This window comes from Camelus dromedarius, chromosome 3, assembly GCF_036321535.1.
Source record: "Camelus dromedarius isolate mCamDro1 chromosome 3, mCamDro1.pat, whole genome shotgun sequence".
Classification (NCBI taxonomy): domain Eukaryota; kingdom Metazoa; phylum Chordata; class Mammalia; order Artiodactyla; family Camelidae; genus Camelus; species Camelus dromedarius.
In genome coordinates this window covers 25,821,192-25,840,512 of record NC_087438.1, presented here as the reverse complement: position 1 = coordinate 25,840,512, position 19,321 = coordinate 25,821,192, and the positions used below count along the sequence as shown (strand labels likewise).

The following is a 19,321-nucleotide window of genomic DNA, read 5'->3' as shown; positions in this document are numbered from 1 at the left end:
TCTAGAATTCACTGGAAGACTTTTAGTTCTTTTAGTAATCTTTATAGTTTAGGATTACTGGGTTAGCTGTATAATTATTTAGAGTCTCCAGGAAGGAATTTGCACATTCATGTTTGAATCTTGTCCATAAATTGTTGAGAAATTCTTGCATATCATTTACACCTGTTACTCTGATTTAAACAGATTTTTTTCCTTGTTAGTCCAGTATCTACAATGCAGTTTATCCTTCTCATGACTGAAAGATTGTGTAATCAACCATAATCTTCCTTAAGTGAGACAATATCATCTACTTTAAATATCTGCTTAAACCATATCTAAATCGTATTGTAAAAGGTGTGCTTGTTCCCCACACAGCTTCATTGCTAGCACAGGTGTACCTTGGAGGCTGCTTATTGTGCATTCTTAATAAGAAGAGACATGCCATCTTCGGCCCAGGTGCCTAACTGGAACCATTTTTTTTTTATTGCAGGAATTAGGGATCTGTGTTCTGCTCTAAGAACCATGTTGTAAGGGAACAGATTTAAAAGTAATTACGGTTGGCAGTTAGGTGCCTGTGCAACAGGTTTAATAGCAAAAAGTGTTTAGAAAAATACCCAACTTTCGTGTGGCAAAGAATCCTGAGGGCAGTCCTGCTTGTTGCACTTTGTACAGAGGAAGCTGAAAGGGGCAGATGTAAGAGAGAAACAAGAAACTGTAAACTAAGATGTGTATTGATGGCTTGTGATTTTTATTAGCTTTGTGTTCCTAAATTCTGGCCTATTAGGGGACTTTTTTTTTTTCCAGAAAAACATTGACATTTTTTAATAGTGAAATTTCTGTGAACACATTTTTATCTTTTTTAACATAAAATTTCCCTTTTGATATTAATGTGTTTATAATTTTTGGACTCGAAATGTTCAGCTCTAGTGAACACAGAGATCATTTAGTCCAACCCTCTCATTTGAAAGGTAGGTAATCAAGGTACTAAAAAAAAAACATGTATGACTTAATCAATGGAGAGAATTTTTATTGTCAATGTTAAGATCAGTTTTATTGATTAAGTGATGTTTAATTTTGTCTTTTCAATTTTGTTTTGCTATAGAAATGCCCCAAATCACACGGAATTAACATTGACTGGTAAGCCCAATGAAAAAAAGAAAATATGTAATCAGAAAGAAAAGCCTAAAAGAAAAGAAGATCATGAAAAGTTATTACAAAATACACTTCCTGTAATAGGTGTTTGGGAATTTGAACGTGACGATGATGAGTATATTAAATTCCTTGAACTCTTCTTGAGTTATGTTCTTGAAAGAGACCTACTTGGTTCCAAGGATCCTGGCATTCCATTTCTAACTAGTTTTTCTGGACATCTTAGAGAACATGAACTTAACTCTTTATTTTTTGATGTACATACAACATTAAAACGACGTCAGGGCAAAACCAAAGGCCAGAATGTGTTTAGAGCTGGCTCCTGCTTTGTTGTTGTTCCTGAGTCATCTGAGTCTGGAAAATCAGAAAACCAGGTGCTTTCAGCTTCAGTATTGGTTAATCAAGAGATCAGGCCTTTTTTAGAGAACCCTTTGAATGAAAACAGTAAAAACGAAGGGAAGAGTGGATTGTTCAGTTTAAAACAAAAGTCAATTTACAGAATACAAGATGACAATGCAGAGAAACTGTTAATCCAGAGATTGTCGAACCATAGTTTTTGCACTCCCAAGTCCACTGAAGCTAGAAGACGTATTTTCAAAGTAATTCAATGCAGTGATATTAACCCTCAAGAAGATCTTCCTTTAGCACTAAATAACACATTTGGCAGTATAAGAAAGCTGTTGGAATGGATGATAAGGTGGTCTGATAGAAGACTGCTCTGTGATTCTGGTCTCACTGAATCATCCTGTGAGTATAGTCCTGTCATTCGTGTGAAGACCTCTACAGCTGCCATTCTTACATCATTGTGGCTTTTAGAACAACCCTATTTTGCTACATATAAGGCAACAAATGCCATTATTAAGGTAAGTACTTGAATTGTGTATTATATACAAATGAGAATTCTCATTTTAGCTTAAAACTATATTTGTATTTCCCCCTCTAATAAAGAATCACTAAATAACAAAGTTACTGACAATGCTGATTGTAATCTGTATCATCTAATTTGCTAAAGTGCTTTGTTTAATTCTTAAAAATGATTAATTAGAGGTAAAGTACTTTCAGAGAGGTTGTAAGATTCGGAGGTTTCATATGTGTTTATAAAAGAAACAGGAGGAAAAATAGATAATTTTAAGTGATATTATAAGTAGTATTATATTTATATTATTTCTCTTTTAAGTTTCAGGTTTTAGTTCAGATGAGGAAGCGCTAGGCAGCTGTCCAGTTTTTATTACTGATGTCTCATATATATTAGGGGATCATCTTTCTTACACTCTCTGGCAAATGAGTTTGGAGAATCAAACCTACAAAGGCAGATGGGTATCAGTGAAGTTAGTACTTATTAGCTATTTTTCCTTTTCCCTACCCAATGGCAAGTAACAGGGCTGTCTTTTAACCTGACAGTTTGCAAGGCCAGTATTTTTTTTCATAATCTTTTGATTGAGTAGTTGCTGTTGCACTCAAAAAAAGATGACGATGAATTTCTTGGAAAACAAATTTCTATGTGGTAAAATAGTTGGGACATGGATTAAAAAAAATACTTGGAGAATTCCAAAAGTGTCTAAATTTGTTCTATTTTTGTCTCTGTTTTATTGAGGTATAATTGACAAATTTGCTTTTGTTGCCTTTGCTTTTGGTGTCAAATCCAAAATATTGTTGTGAAGGAGCCTAACTGCCTGTCTTTTCTGCTAGGAGCTTTATGGTTTTGGGTCTTATTTTTGAGTTTTTAATCCATTTTAAGTTAATTCTGTGTATGTTGTAAGGTAGTGACCCAGTTTCATTTTTTGACACGTGACTGTCAAGTTTTCCCAGCACCATTTACTGAAGAGACTAACCTTTCTCCATTGAATAGAGTCTTGACTCCTTTTTCAAACTAATTAACCATAAGTGTGTGTATTTGTTTCTGGGCTGTCTGTTCTGTTCCATCGATCTGTGTGTCGGGTTTTAGGCCAGCACTATACTGCTTTGACTACTGTAGCTTATATAGTGTGTATAAGTAGTATACAGTATATGTAATTTATAAGTACTGTACATATAGTACTTACAAGTATAAATATATCTAAGCATATAATAATAGTAATATACAGATTACAGTAACTGTGCTCTACAGTACAGTTGACCCTTGAACAATATGAGTTTGAACCGCTCAGGTCTACTTATATGCAGATTGTTTTCAGTAAATACAGTACTACACTATCCGTGGTTGGTTGAATCTAAGGATGCAGAACTGTGGATATGGAGGGCTGACTGTGGACTTGAGCATCTGAGGACTTTGGTATCCAGGAGGTCCTGGAACCAATCCTTGGCTGATACTGAGGAATGACTCTAATTTGAGATCAGGAAATGTGATGCCTCCAGCTTTGTTCTTTTTTCTCAAGACTGCATTGACTATTTGGGGTCTTTTGTGGTTCTCTACAAATTTTAGGGCTGTTTTCTCTATTTCTGTGAAAAGTGCCATTGGAATGTTGATAGGGATTGCATTGAATCTGTAGATTGCTTTGGGTAATATGGACTTTTTAACAATATTAACTCTTCTAATCCATGAGCATGAAATATCTTTGCATATATTTGTGTCTTCAATTTCTTTCCTCAGTGTCTTACAGTTTTCAGTGTACAGATCTTTTACCTCCCTGCTTAAATTTATTCATAGATATTTTATTCTTTTGATATAATTATGAATGGGATTGTTTTCTTAATTTCTCTTTCTTATAATTCATTGTATATGCATAGAAATGCAACTTATTTTTGTATATTGATTTTTATATCCTGCAAACTTTCTAAATTCATTTATTCCATTTTGGGTGGAGTCTTTTGGGTTTTCTATATATAATATCATGTTATCTGCAAATAGAGATAGTTTTACTTCTTCCTTTCCAGTTTGGATTCCTTTTGTTTATTTTTCTTGCCTGATTGTCTGACTAGCCCTTCCAGTACTCTGTTGAATAAAAGTGATGAGATTGGACATCCTTGTCTTATTCCTGACCTTAGAGGAAAAACTTTAGATTTCCGTTGTTGACTATGATCTTAACTGTGGGCTTGTCATATATGGCCTTAAGTATATTGAGGTATGTCTCCTGTATGATCTGTTGTTGAAAGTGGGGTATTGAAATCCTCTACTATTATTGTTTTGCTATTTCTCTATTCATATCTATTAATATTTGCTTTAAATATTTAGGTGCTTCCCTGTTGGCTACATAAATATTAACTAATGTTATATATTCTTGATAAATTGACCCCTTTATCATATAGTTAAGTTTTTTGTCTCTTGTTATAGTCTTTGGCTTAAAATCTGTTTTGTCTAAGTATAGCTACCCCTGTTTTCCTTTAGTTTCTGCTTGCATGGAGTATTTTTCCATCTCTTCAGTTTCAGAGTATGTGTGTCCTTAAAGCTGAAGTGAGCCTCTTGTAGGCAGTGTATAATTGGGTCTTGTATTTTTATCTGCTCAACTACTCCATGTCTTCTGATGGGAGAGTTTAGTCCATCTACCTTTGAGCCAATTATAGATAAGTAAAATGGCTAAATATTACCGTTTTGTTCATTGTTTCCTGGTTGTTCTACAGTTCCTTGTTCTTTTCTTTGAGATTTGTTTATTTTCCATAGTGGTATGTTTGGATTCCTTTTTAAAAATCTTTTGTGTGTCTACTATAGGTTTTTGCTTTGTGGTTACTGTGAGGCTTATACTAGAACATATTATATTTGTAATAATCTATTTTAAGTTGATAACTTAACTTTGAATGCATACAAAATGTTTGCACATTTACACTACTCCTTCCCCATGCTTTGTGTTTTTGATATCACAATTTACATCTTTTTGAATTGTGTATCCATTAATAAGTTATGGTATAGTTGTTTTAATACTTTTGTCACTTAGTGTTCATACTAACTTCGTAGAGTTATGGATGTTTTACCCACTATCATTACAATACTGGAGTATTCTGAGTTTAGCTGTATGTTTAACTTTACTAATGAGTTTAATACGTTCATATGTTTTCCTGGTACTAATTAGCATCTATTTGTTTTAGCTTGAACTCTTTTTAACCTTTCTTGTAAGGCTGGTCTAGTGGTCATGAACTCCTTCAGGTTTTACTTGTCTAGAGAACTCTATCTTTTCTTCAATTCTGAAGAACAGCTTTGCTGGGCAGAGTATTCTTGGTTGGCAGTTTTTTTCTTTCAGCCCTCTTCATGTATCATGCCACTCCCTTCTGGCCTACAGAGTTTCTGCCGAAAAATCTACTGATAACCTTATGGGAGTTTCCTTATATGTAACAAATTGCTTTTCTTTTGCTGCTTTTAAGATTCTCCCCTTGTCTTTAACTTTTAACAGTTTAATTACAGTGTTTCTCAGTGTAGGTCTCTTTGTATTTATCTTATTTAAAAGAGAATCCTCTGGGCTTCTTGGATCTGATGTCTGTTTATTTCTCCAGGTTTGGGAAGTTTTCAGCCATTATTTCTTTGCATAAGCTTTCTGTTTCTTTCTCTCTTCCCTTTCTAGGACCTCCATAATGCATATATTGGTCTCAAGTTATTTTCATCTTTCATTCTTCCCTTTTGCTTCTCTGGATGAATTCCACTGCCCTGTCTTTGAGTTCTCTGATCCTTTTTTCTGCTTGATCTAGTCTGCTGTTGAACCCATCCATTAATTTTTTAGTTCAGCTCTTGTATTCTTCAGGTCTGTAATTTCTATTTGGCACTTTTTTGTATTTCTGTCTCTTCATTGAAATTCTCACTTAGTTAATGCATTGCTTCCCTGGTATCAGTGACTGTTATTTTGAATCCCAACAGTTAAATCACTTACCTGTTTCATTAAGTTCTTCTTCTGGAGAGTTATATTTTCATTTGTTTGGAACATATTCCTCGTTTCTTCATTTTCCTTGAATCTCTGTGTTGGTTTCTATGCATTAGATAAAATAGCCACATTGCCCAGTCTAAACAGAGTGGCCTTGTATAGGAGATAAACCTCATCAATCAGCCTGGCCCGAGCTTTTGATGGTCTCTGAAATCTTTGTGAATATCTAAGCCTCCTTCTTTGTTCTTAGTGACTCCCAGTGGTTGAGGTTATGCCAAGACCTATCAGTGTCCCAAAGGTGTAGATCACATTTGGCATCTAAATTCAGGCTGATTGACAGCTGAACCCTCAGGCAGCATGTGATGAAGTATGTAGTTAAGCCCCTTTTGGGGAGAAACTAGGAGATGGGTGTTTTTGTCTACTCCCTGTGCACTGGGCCTGGGTGTATAGCCAAAAGGTGGGTATTCCTCCACCCATTAAGAACTGCTTCTTTGTTTGCTACAGTCCTGTATGCCTTGTGAATATAAGCCCTATTGACTATGAGAGACAAAACCTGTCCCTCAGTCAGCAGCTGCAAAAACTAGGGCACCAGATATGTGTCCAAACTCCTTCCAGGGAGGTACTGGCGACTTGGAGCAGTCTAGATGGAGAAGGTGGGGGAGGTGTCCATTAACTCCCCTGGTCTCTGGGGAGGACTGTAGCCTAGATGTGTATTCAGGCACTGGACCCTCAGGCAGCAGCTTTCAGAGTGTACAGATGGACTCCTTCCAGGGGAAGACTGGAAGATAGGTGCTTGTGCCTGCCCCTCTGTGCTAAGCCCTGTGGGGATAGCTGCAGGGAGTGCTCAAATATTTGTTAATAACGGCTTCTTTGTTTGCTATGGTCTTTGGAGTCTCATGGATGCTAGCCTGTTTGGCTTTCAGAGCTAGGTGTTTTGCAGGCCTGTCCCTCAAGTAGGAGTCTTAAAAGTTGGGGCAATATATATGGTGTCCAAATTCTTTGCTTTTTAGAAGCTGGGAGTTGGGAATTCCCTCCTGCTTGTAGGGTACTATTCCCATGGTTCAGGTTTATGGTCAGATTGCGTCTCAACATTAACTACCTGTTTCAACATGAGTATTTTTTCATTCACTTAATGTGTAGGAGTCACTCAGCAAGTTTCTGGATTCCTTTCAGCTGTAATTGCTCCGTGTGGAGTTGCATGTTCAGTGTGTCTGTGGGAGGAGAGGAGTTCAGGAGCCTCCTATGCTGCCATCTTGGTCAACCCGCTCTACACTTTTAGTTTCTACATTTGTTCCGTTTTGAAGTGCCTTCATTCTAAATTTTTAGTTTATTCTAGGTTGAAGAGTATGAATGTGTGTGTGAGAGTTTGTTTTATGTTTTCTTTTTGTGGGTTTTTTTGAGATAATTTTCTGTTTTCCTAAGGTAGTTTAGAAGATACTGTGATATTTGTTGTCATTGAAATCTTTGTGTTTCTAAGTGATGCATACCTAAATTTCTAAGTAACACAAAAGAGATACATCCCTTGTATTTTTAGCTGCATATAAATTTGCCCACAATGTCATTTTGAAATAATTACTTAATGCCTTTATAATAGTAAAGAGAATTAAATGAAAGTAACTTTATATTTTTATTGCTATTGTTTTGTGGCCTGAAAACATTGGTAATATACCTTACAAGTTTGTAAGGCTGATTTCTTTTGAATACTGTGTAGGTAGGCTCATTTTTTCTAGGTGGAATAAAGACTTGGTCATTGCTTCAGCATCGAGTATTAAGTTTTAGAAATGCAGTAAATACTTGATAAGTGAATAAGAGATGCAATCAGGAGAAGTTCTGTAGAAAGTATTAATAGTCTAAAAATATAATGAACAGTAAGGGATTCAATAATGAATTCTAAATACTATAAATGGTTTGTTTTAGGTGTCAGAGAATAATTACCCTGGGCCTCAGACCGGGCCCGATGTAGAGAGTGACTGTAAAGCAGATGCTGGCTGTTTGGTTGCAGTATCCACCCAAGGTGGGGCTGAGGAAAGAAATGATCAAAATGAATCTTGTCAGAGTATCTTGAAGTAAGTCGCCAATTATACCTTCCTTTTCAGTGGATATCTTGTTTGAAGCTGTATGTTCTTAAAGGAGAACTGAACCCTTGAAAGTTAAAGAAATGAACATTTCTTTGAACTGGAGAAGCAGGAAGCAAGTGCTTTCCGAAGCGCTTTAACACTTGATTACAAATTTTGTTTCTTCCCTGTTAGTCTAGCTTGTATCTTCTGAGAGAGCAGCTAATCCATTGCAAGAGGTCCCTTTATTATATTTATTGATGTCCTGTGTCAGAGGAAGTTGAACTAATCATTTCATCCATCTTTACATATTAAGTGATACTATGATTAATGTATCTTTGAATACCAAAGATGAAGCCTTGGTAGCAGAAAGATTCCTTTGTGAAAATGGCACATTTAGATAAGCTGAAATTATTCTCATATTTGAGTAAATAAAAATGAGACTTTCAGTTATTCATTGAGCAGCCTTTTATTAGCCTTCTGCTATGAACCATATATGGTTAAAAGCAAAAGACTTTGTAAGTGTGATGGCTAAGTTCATTCTTTTTCAGTAGACTGAATCAATTGACAGCAACCTCTTTGTTTCCGAGAATGAGTTATAATAATTTTAACTGCATCATTTTTATCCATAGGATGCCAACTGAGACAAAAAATTCTGAAATAAAAGAAACCAATGATGAGATGATTTCTGTCACTGATGATACTGAAAAAGAGTTTGTAGATATTGCTGAGAATCTTTTAGAAGTTGAAACATTTGCACAGGAGGAACTGGAGATATACCCATCAGACTATGAAGGTCAGTTCATTTGGCTGATCTTTTTGTTTGGCCTTACTGATTTGATATGGGTGAATGATTATCTGCGATAAGTTAGTCTTATATCTAAATTGGTCCTAAAGCCAGATATTAAAAGAGAATGTAATATTTATGAAATGTTGAGCACATTAACTCATAACCTGAATTCACAATTTGGGGGGCTTTTACCTTGCTTGTGTAACTATTATGGCTGTCGTCATTTCTATGAACCAATTCTGTGAACCTTTCCTTGGCAGTCTTCCTTAAAACAGAAATTCTCAGAGCTTTATATGGAATTATACACACTGGTATGAGGCCTGTCAAGACTTACCTGGGATTCACTTGATGAAGAGGGGTTGTCTCTACGTGTTTTTAAAAGATATTTTTCTAAGGAGGATATTAAAATGTTTCTGCCATTTTATTTGTTTCCTGTAATATTCCTGAACCTTCTAAAAAGTAAGTTGTCTTTCTAAAGGTCAGTTTACTCTCTCTCCTTGTTTCCCTATAGAGGATGCCAAAGAACCTGTTGGAAGCATTGAAAGTCCCAATATTGCCTTTTGTATGCAGACTTCACCACAGCATTTAGAAGAAGTAAGTCTATAAATAGTGGATAAAGTAACTTAAATTATATTTAAGTGTTTATATTCAATGTATCCAACCAAGGCTGTAATGTCTTAAAAGTATACTGTAGATTGTGGAGTCTACCCATGTCTTGTAGCATTTTTCTTTCAGTGAAATTCTGTTATTAGTAAGATATCTAATAATTTCAGGCAATGAAAGTTTAATTTCATAAGCTGCTATAGTAAATTAATTAAGAGTGATGAAAGTGTCCCATATTCAAAATGTGTAATTCAGCATGTATGTATGTGTATACATGTATGAATGTAAGTATGCAGATTTTGCACATATGTGCACTTTTATGTATTATTTGTTTTCTCAAAACTGTATACACTGGATTTCCAAGCAGAACACACAGACATTTCTAATTATTAAAACAATATCTTTTAAAAGGGTTAGGTTTTTTTTTTCTTCTAATTTTATAGTTGTTTTTACAATGCACAGTTGGCCCTTGAACAATGTGGCAGTTAGGGGCTTCGACCCCTCCCATACAGTGAAAAAAGCCACATCCATTCGTCCCTTGGTGTCCATGAGTATTGGTTCCAGGCACAGGTGGGGATCCAAGCAACCCCAGATCGTGTACTACTCTATTTATTGAAAAAAATCCACGTATAAGTGCACCTGTGCAGTTCAAAATCGTGTTGTTCAGACGTCAGTTGTACTTACTTACGTAGTGATGTGTGTGTGTAGTTTACAGTGTATTTGTGAGTACTTTGTAAATGATTTCTAGTGACATCATTTGGCTTTGTAGTCTAATATGCTCAGTGGTTTCGGGCTAAAGACATAAAAGTATAAAGATCTGGTTAGAGCAGGACTGGGAGAACCTTTTAATGTTTAGTTTCTCACTTGCTTTTAGGTGGTTTTTAGGCGAGTGGCTAATGTGAAACTCAAGATACCTAAGACAGTAACAGCTGTTTGTTTCACTTCTTTTTTCTGGGGGGTGGGGTACTATTAATTTTAACAGCATTCCACAGGAGCAGTTCAGTGTCCAAGGGAAGAACTGTTCGAGACATGCATGGAGAAAAAATCAGCTGAACAGAAAGGGTAAGGGGGGGAAAGTGTGAAAGTGATTACAACTGCCTTGTTTACCTCACTGAACAAAGGCCAAGGTTCATCTGGGATTCACTTGATGAAGAGGGTTTTTTTTCCCTCATAATTTACAATATATATTTTATGATGATATTGTGTTCCTAGTGAAATTGTAACTTCAATTTAATAGAAATGGCAGTGATGATTTTTCAGTAAATGTTATACTTCTAAATCTTGATAGCGTGATATAATGATATCTAAAATGCCTTTTGTCCTACCACTATCAGCCTTATCAAAGTAAAATATAGCTGTAAACAGACCAAAGTGTATTCAGCTGCTAATTAGGAAACTACTTTTCCATACTCATTCCACTTTATTGGACCAAATGAATAATCATTATGTGTCATAATATATATATATATCATCTTTCACTGTTGTGGTATGAGAACCACACTGTCCGTAGGGCTGTGATGTACACACTGTCCATAGGGCTGTGATGTGCACGTGCTCTGCTAGCTAGCTTATCATTGCTTCAAGGAGAGCTGGAGGCGGTTTTCATTTGTTGTAGTTTGAGCATGATTTCTTCATTTTTAGAGTTTTTGAAGTTTTAGAGTTTTAGAATTACCTTGGATAAGAGGAGCAACATAATTAGATTTTCTTTCTCTTCTCATATATAAATTTTGTTTGGTTTTTCTGTGGATAATTAACAAAACAAATATGTTTAATGTCCTGTGCCTTTATAAGTAATATTGATATTTCTATTAGTAAAAAACTAGTCATTGTAGTTGCAGGTGTGATAACGGGGTCTGTAGTGTTCCTGAGCAAAGTGTCTGCCTCTTCCTAAGTGAAGTTTGCGGTCCCAGCTAACTTCATTTCCCCTTATTTTAGATTCTGTTATTTCTGTTGCCGAGTGCTTAGTAGTGTTCAAGTTGTTTGTTAAGCCATACAGACATATTCTTTGCTTTTGTTTGAATCTGTTACTAATTGCTATGGGGACGGATGTAAACAGATTATAATTATGAGCTAAGCGTCATAGGAGATTAGAGGACGGTTAGACTCTTAGATGGTTGAGCATTAGATCACCTGTACCTTAGATGATGTGAAGAATATCTTGCTTCCTAATTGATTATTCATCTTTAATTACAGTATGATTGAAGCCTTTTCAGATCCTGAGCACATCATTCCTCATTCATTTTGTGTAGATACAAGTTCAGAAGTTTCTAGGTAAGAATTTCTGGGTGCTGCACCATTTTGATATGATTACAAGTAGATAAGAGAATGAAGTTATGCCTACTGTACCGTTTTGAAATAATTACTAAGCATCTTGGCCAAAACCGAAAAATAAAATGAAAGCAGTATTAAGCATTGAAAGTGAGATACACATTGAAATAGATACACATTTCTGACACCTTTAAGTTTGTTATTGAAAGAGTACATAAAGAACTATTTTAGAACAAGTCTTTTCTGAAAAAAAGTAGTTGATTCATTACTGAATGATGTAGTTGTTGCTCATTTTCAGCCTGTAAGAGATTTCTAATAGCATATGAAATCCTTTGAATTCTCTCATAGTACAGATTCATCCAGTTCTGTCTTTTGAACTTCTTTTACAGCAGTTGAACAATGTGTATAGTATTTACAAATTACGTTGAAATAGAAGAATGATACAGCACAGCTTTACTTTAGAAAAATTCTCCGTAATTAGAATTTATCTCCTTGCTACTTGTAGAAAGTAAAGGCCAATAAAGTTGTCTTAAAATAGGCAAGTTAGTTGAAATGCCTGTTTTTCATGGATTTGTCAAACACAGTTTTGTTATTAAGCACGTGAAATGCTTGATAAAAGACAAATATTATTGCTGAAAGAGAATGAGTGTAAACCCAAATAAATCTACATTCAATTTAATGTGTTATTTTCTTTTTAGAGACGATCAGTTAATTTGGATGTGATAGTGCCTGCTCCCTTAGTTTATGAAATTGATTTGCTTAGAAAACCGAGTAAAACATCTCTGTTTTAAGGAATCATCCCCAATCATTTTTTTTTTAACTTAAAACTTACTTTCATCTTTTATTTTTATTTCCAAATAGCATTTTTTGTTAGGGTTTAATTATAAACATGAACTCTGATTTGTTTGGAAATGAAATATTCACAAGACTATTGTTTCATGTTTAATGACGATCAGCAGGGGTTTGCTTTACCCATCCCAGAATTAAACATTTTTTTAACCCATACATTTCCTAGTTTTCTTGATTCCACTCTGGATTATTAAATTTATCTGCCCCCAAATACATTCCTAAGCCAAATTACATAGTCTGTACAGCTAATCAGAATGATTGCACAGGTCTCAAACTCAGATGCCTACAGGGACCCGGAAAGTAAAATAAATGTGTGAACTGTCCTGGATTGTAACACCATAGGGCGGGGCCGTGGCCCACTAGACAACATGTCCGTTAATAAAGGCATTTGGATAAATAACTGTGCTGATGACAAATGTATCTGGGGCCTGCAGGGTGCAGTGAGATAGGCGTTAGGGTTCAAATTTTGTGGAAAACTTCCAGAAAGCCTTTAAAGTAGAAGAAAAAAGTAGGCTCAAAATATCCAGATTATAAATATCTAATTTGTTTTTTCTTGATTAGTGTGTTTTTTATTTATATGCTTCCATGTAGTGCACAGATCTCTGCATGTAAAGATAAATCCTCCTCAGCTCCACCTTTGGCACCAAATGAAATCGATGTTTCTTCACAAACACCTCTGCCAACAGCTCAGCCAGCCTCGAGAAACGGACCCAGGGCTCAGTTAGCACATTCTTCCGATTCTGTTAGGCAGATGCTCCAAGATGAAATGTTTAAATTAGTTCAGGTAAGCACATCTCCATATAAACAAGTAAATCTACACACGATATGTATGTAAGTTTCTAAAATATGAACAAACTTTGAGAAACAGACAAGTTAAACTTAAAATTACAGGGTTTCTCTGCCTTGGGCACTCTTCATTTGTCGTTCAGAAGTTCCTTACTCTAGGGCCTAGAATCTAGGCTGAGTTCCCTACTTCTCATGATTTTTTTTTTACTGAGCTCGTGGGGATGTGGGGATGTGGGGATGTGGAGCTGCTCACAAAAGTGAGGTGGGGGGTAATCAAACCAGACGAGAGGACTCCTGCTGAAAGGTATCCAAAGTTTATTTTCTAACACAGCCTGTCACATCCTGTTTATCACTCTCAACCCAATGTTGGCTTGGTTTGAAATTGTCAGCTACATTTTAAACTACTGTTTGCTTTGACGTCTATCTTTTTCTCACCTGGTTACCCTTTTCTCTGTCAACAATTTAAAAATTATTTCCTTTCTCTGTTTTATTCCTTAAACTTTAATTTCCCTCAGATCTAATATTCTCTTCATGTGTTCTGCATTCACTACCATATTTTTTTATGTGATGCAATATACCATTTTCATGTTGATGATTCTTGGCACTAATTTTCTCTTTGAACTTGTGGGCCTTGATAGGAATACTTTTTCAGCATGTCTCACCTTTCCATGGAACTTACTGAAACTGATTTTATTTTCATTCTGCTGAGCCTCTTATTCCCCTTTTCTGTTTAGTAGCATGACCAAGTCTACATGCTTGAAGTTTCACAAGCATTTGTCAGACTTGTTGTTTGGATTACCTAGGGACTTTGCTGGTCACTGCCCTGTGTATTTAACAAGTTCTCCAGATAATTCTGATGCACACAAAAGACTGAGAAGCACTGTCTTAGAGAGTCGTCTTTATCTTCTTTCATTACCCATATCCAGTGTTTTACCATGCCCCCTTGGCTCTTTGCCCACATCATATGTCAGTACAGCCACTTGCTATTTCTGTAAGTGTAGCCAACCTTAGATTCTTAGAACTTCACACTTCCAGTGTCTTATATGTGCATTTCTAAGACATTTTTCTTCAGATATTGTTTTAATATTGCTATTTTCCTGTTTTAAAATCTTCAGTCAATTTCAGATACAAATTTGTATACTATATATCAATCATGTTTTGAAAATACAGAGTGAAAGGAAATATACTAAAAATGTCAATGCTAGTTATCTTTGGGTCTAGGATCATGAATGATTTTTATTTTCTTTTTTATGCTACTTTGCTCTTTTCTAGAGGAAGCATGTATTTCTTTTATATAATTAAAGGGAACCTACTTTTTTTTTTTTTTTTTTTTACAGCCTACAGTGTTTCCCTGTTGGTTTGTTTTATGAAGTGCAGACTCTTCTTTTGGGCTTGAAAGGTCCCATGACCAGCTTTACCACCCTCTTTTTGCACCATACTCTCACAAGTCCAGTAGTTCTCAAAGTGTGGGCCCTGGACCATTAACACCAGCATCACTGAGATGTTAGAAACACAAATTTTTAGGCCCCCATCCCAGACCTATTGGAATCAGAAACTCTGGGGATGGGGTCTCAGCAGAGAGAGCTCTAACAGGTCCTCCAGGTGACTCTGATGCATGCTGACGTTTGAGAACTACTGTGGTAGCCTCTCTTCTCATTAGCTGTGAATTTCCTGTTCCCTGTAAGCCAGTGTGTATGTTAGTGGTCCCCAAGGTTTTTTGCACATTGAAATCACCTGGTCATCTCAAAAAAATACTAATCCCGCTCATATGCCCAGACACTCTGATTTTAATAGTGTGGAGTGTGACCTAGCCATCAAGATTTTTTTTAATGCCCCTCAGGGGATTTTATCATTCAGGGTTTGTCAGCCACTGTGCATGTCCTCGCCTTTCACTCAGTCAGCTCTTCCACAGAAATTCTTCGTTTTTCACCTGCTTGCTAATCTCTGCTTTTTTCTTGCCTTGAAACCTGTTCACAGCACACCCATTTTAGGATTTCTTTCATTATCCTCACCCACTCCATCAGATCACTCCTTTATGAACCTTGGGATATTTATGTAAACTGCTTTACAGATAGTCCCAAGTCTCATTATGAATTCATATTCCCAGTTGACAGCTCCTTGAAGACAGGAAGCTATTCTTCTTTTTCTTTTTTTGAAAAAAAAAAAACAAAACTCATCCAGCTATGCTTCCTGCTCAGCATTTACAGGTCTGACAAGACATCAGTAAGACGGAAGTATGACTGTTCTGGAATACCCAGGTAATTGTTGCTGCTTCTTTAGGTTCTTCTCATTACATTAAGATGTTTCTTTAATTATTATTTTATTCTAGCTGCAACAGATCAATTTCATGAGCCTGATGCAAATAGTAGGATCATCCTTTGCTAACCTCCCGGGTGTGCATCAACTTCTACAGCAGCCTCAGTCTGTGCATTTGGTGGGAAGCCAAGTATCAAACCCCACAAGAGGGAGCAATGATGTTGAAGACAGTAGAAATCTGAAGGAGAGATTTTTCATTAACCCACAACCCATGGGAGAGTGCACCGGAGAGCCTGGCAAGAACAGTCCTCACTGCCATGAAGAAATTGTGCAGTCTGCTGGAAGCAGTAACGGAAATCTAAAGGTAGGCATTTAAATCATGCTGTTAAAGTTGTCCTGGTAGTTCATTTGTTGGTTATTTGAGTAAATAACTTTTTTAGCAGTTACTATATTCCACCCCCTCCAAAGCATATTGAACATCATTTACAAAACAAGGAGTTTGTAATGTATTTTAAACTTATATAATAGCTTTTTTTAATTCCAGAATGTTCCACATGGGAGTGTTTCATCTTGTCAATTAGAAGGCCAACCCCAGAACAGAGGACTAATTGCACCGTCTCAGAGCTTACCAACCACTTTACTGTCTCCAGCCCCTGATGGAACTGCTCACCTCCACCTTTTGTCCACATCGTCTGCCATTCCAAAGACACCTAAACTTATCCCAGCTGCAAAAGCTTTCAGACCTGGTGATCGTTTTCCTTTGCTTCATTTTCAGCCTAAGCATGAATTTAAGCCCCTTTCCTTACATACAGGAAGAGTCCCAGAAGTTCCCTCCAGGCCTCTGCCACAGCCAAGAGAGGCTTGGGGATTATCTGATTTCTTCCAACCTCCTTTGCCAAAGAGTACAATGGACACTTCTTCAGTGTCCCATTTGAATTCAAGCCAGTATAATACTGAAACTGTAGAAAAAGCAGTGGAGCAGAAGAAATGGGCAGAAACAATAATTACTGAAATCCCTAAGCATGCGAGTTTGGATCAGAAAGTTGGACAAGAACACCTGACACCTCAACAGGACTCTTCAACATTTATAAAACCAGTAAAGCTGTTTGATGTTAAGCCAGGGCCCTTTGAGATACCTCCTCAGAGTTCCCTTGGACTTCCATTATTGCACCTGCAACTTAAACCTCCTTTTATATTTTCCTCTGTCTCAAGGGCATCAGTTACAGTTCCGTCAATACCTGTTAGAGCTGGAGCAGAAGAAGGAAAATACCCAGGACTGTCACTACTTCATTCATGTCTATCCTCAGAAAACATGGTAATGATTTTTTGCAGAGTGATACAAAAGCACAGTCCTGCATTTTTCATACCATAAATATACACTCAATGAAAAGCTCTTACACATTTCTTTTTTAAAAAATAATGCTTTTGTTATTGAAAATGGCATAAAAATTTAGTTTAAAATAATATTTGGGTATCTTAAAGATTTTATGTCTCTCTTGTACTCTTGTACTCTTGTACATCAATACCAGAGTTTTCTAGACTCTCATAGATATTTCTGAGATTCTGCTCAGAGAAGAAATAAGTAAAATAAAATGACCAGTAGTCTTGTTCATGTGTGTAGGGCTGTGTGTGTATGTTTGCACACGTGTGTGTGCATGCCTGTCAGCCTATCTAGAGAACATTGTTTGAGGTTCCTAGCAATTGTGAGATGATTGCTTTCAAATCTATTACAGGTTAAAATTGTTAAATAGACTCAGGTCTATAAGTCGTTGTACATATTAAAAAACTGTATCTTTTTAAAGTAGTTAAAATACAAAGATTAAATCTTTATAGACCCACCAAATCCTCTTTAAAATTGTAACCTTCGGTTTACGAGATTTAGGTTGTGTAGGTTCTGATTTTGTAAGCCAGTAATTGGGTAATTGAGTAGTTGATTGCCCTTTTAAGATTTGAAGACGGTCTTGGAAAAGAAATGGTTGTTCTTTTCCTAACCATGTACCTAACCATGCCTTCTTTTCTTCTGAACATTTTAAGAACAGAAAAGAAAGGATTAAAAGAGTGGGAAACGTTTTGAGATGGTTTAAAAAAAAAAAAACTTTTTAACGTTAGTATAGTATCATGACCCCTGGAATTACCATCACTCAGCATAGGTGATTATCAACATACTGCTAGTCAGTTCCTTTCATAATCTGCACCCCCTGCGTTCTCCCTGTTCCAAAGAATTTTGAATCAAATACTAGATAGTATATAATTTCAATTATAGGAAGGAAGATTTTCAAAATGAAAAAGAAATTAAGAAGGTGAGGACTTCTAGCTTAATTTCTGAAATAAAATGCCCAGTTGAAATTTTCAGAAAATGGTATCTAAAATCATTTATTCTTTAAGATCTGGATACTCATCTTAGCAGTCCAATCAATTTGTTATCTTTGCTATGTTCTATCTCTTGCACATCTTAGTTTAATATAAACAAATGTTTTTCTCAATTTTTAATTTATATATTGCACATTTGAGGTTTATCATTTAAAATCACAATGCCTTGTTTCTTTCTTATAGTACCAAAAACCACAGCTTATTCCACTTGAAAACGTCATTGCATTTAAACAAAGCCAACAGAAATTAACACATAATTTATTTGAACAAGGTGATCCTGGACACTTTCAGCTTCTAAAGGTCAAAATAGAATCATCTGAAGTGAGACAAGTAAAGGACAGTAAAAAAAGGCAAGTTTTAAGTGAAATTTTATTTGAACATATCACATACCTGCAAGTTTATTAATAGTGACCAGCTGGAAGTTATCTGGTTCAATCTCCCAGCCTATACATAATTGCATATTCAATTTCCATGTCAAGTGTTATGCATTTGAACACATCCTGTGATGAGGAAAATTCCTATATTGTTAGAAACAAATACTATTTTTTTTTCCGTTTTATTAAGGAATTTTTTCCTCACATTCATAGGCTGTGGGTTTCTTTTACATTTTTCTGTAACAGAATGAGCAGTCATGTTTTGCAGCACAGATATTTGGTGTTTCATGCAGTATTCCATTTACTATCCCGTACACTAAACTAACATTTATTGTTATTCATCTTACCATATCCTCCAGACTCTCACAGAGGAAGCAGGAGGGTAGGTGATGTGAATTGTTTCAGGGCACTAAGAAATGTGCATGTAAAAAAAAAAAAAAAGCAAGGCTGTGACTTATAGTGAGGAGCATTTGTAGTGTTTTACTCATAATGGATGTTCAATACATGTGTTGACTGGTAGATTATTACCGAGTCTAGACACTTAAAAAAATTCACATTTATCAAACCCTAAAATCTACTACCAGTGCTCTGTCTCCAGAAATGGTTCTTTCCTTCCATCTTTTCCAGGTAAACTCCCTTCAGAGTAAGGTTTCCTCTTTACTTTTTTGGGCCCTCTTTCCTCCTTGCTGGGATTTCCTCCTTGTGGAACTGACTAAGTTTGCTGTTTAAATAGTAAATGGAGGTATCTGATAGAGTTTCTGGGGCCAGTTTAGAATCTCAGAAAAGAGAATTTCAAAATTGTCCAAAAGTTGTAACTCTAACCTGAGATTCTAGAGACTAACAGAAAAGTCAGTTCAGTAGTAGAGGAGCTAGAAATAATTTTCATGTGACCTGACTGCTGCTTGTATTTGCTTGTATTCTAGCAGAACATCTTGCTAATTTAATTAAATGCCATTGAAAATAATTTATTTATGTAATTGTGATAACTGTCTCCCTATTTAGCATGATAAAAACGAAAAACTGATGTTATTAATATAGCAGAAATATATTTTACACTAT

General features: G+C 35.9%; 1 protein-coding gene across 8 annotated transcripts in view; it reads left to right on the top strand.

The window, feature by feature from the left end:
• Positions 1-19,321, top strand: part of CPLANE1 (ciliogenesis and planar polarity effector complex subunit 1) — a 94,993-nt gene that overhangs the window by 39,655 nt on the left and 36,017 nt on the right. For all 8 annotated transcript variants that reach the window (XM_010977584.3, XM_031444124.2, XM_031444117.2 and 5 more), the window contains 10 exons: positions 1,082-1,991; positions 7,830-7,978; positions 8,599-8,762; positions 9,268-9,350; positions 10,342-10,421; positions 11,553-11,630; positions 13,068-13,260; positions 15,592-15,882; positions 16,063-16,833; positions 18,072-18,238. In XM_010977584.3, coding sequence (XP_010975886.3) covers positions 1,082-1,991; positions 7,830-7,978; positions 8,599-8,762; positions 9,268-9,350; positions 10,342-10,421; positions 11,553-11,630; positions 13,068-13,260; positions 15,592-15,882; positions 16,063-16,833; positions 18,072-18,238 — 2,886 coding nt within the window. The remainder of the gene's footprint in view (positions 1-1,081; positions 1,992-7,829; positions 7,979-8,598; positions 8,763-9,267; positions 9,351-10,341; positions 10,422-11,552; positions 11,631-13,067; positions 13,261-15,591; positions 15,883-16,062; positions 16,834-18,071; positions 18,239-19,321) is intronic.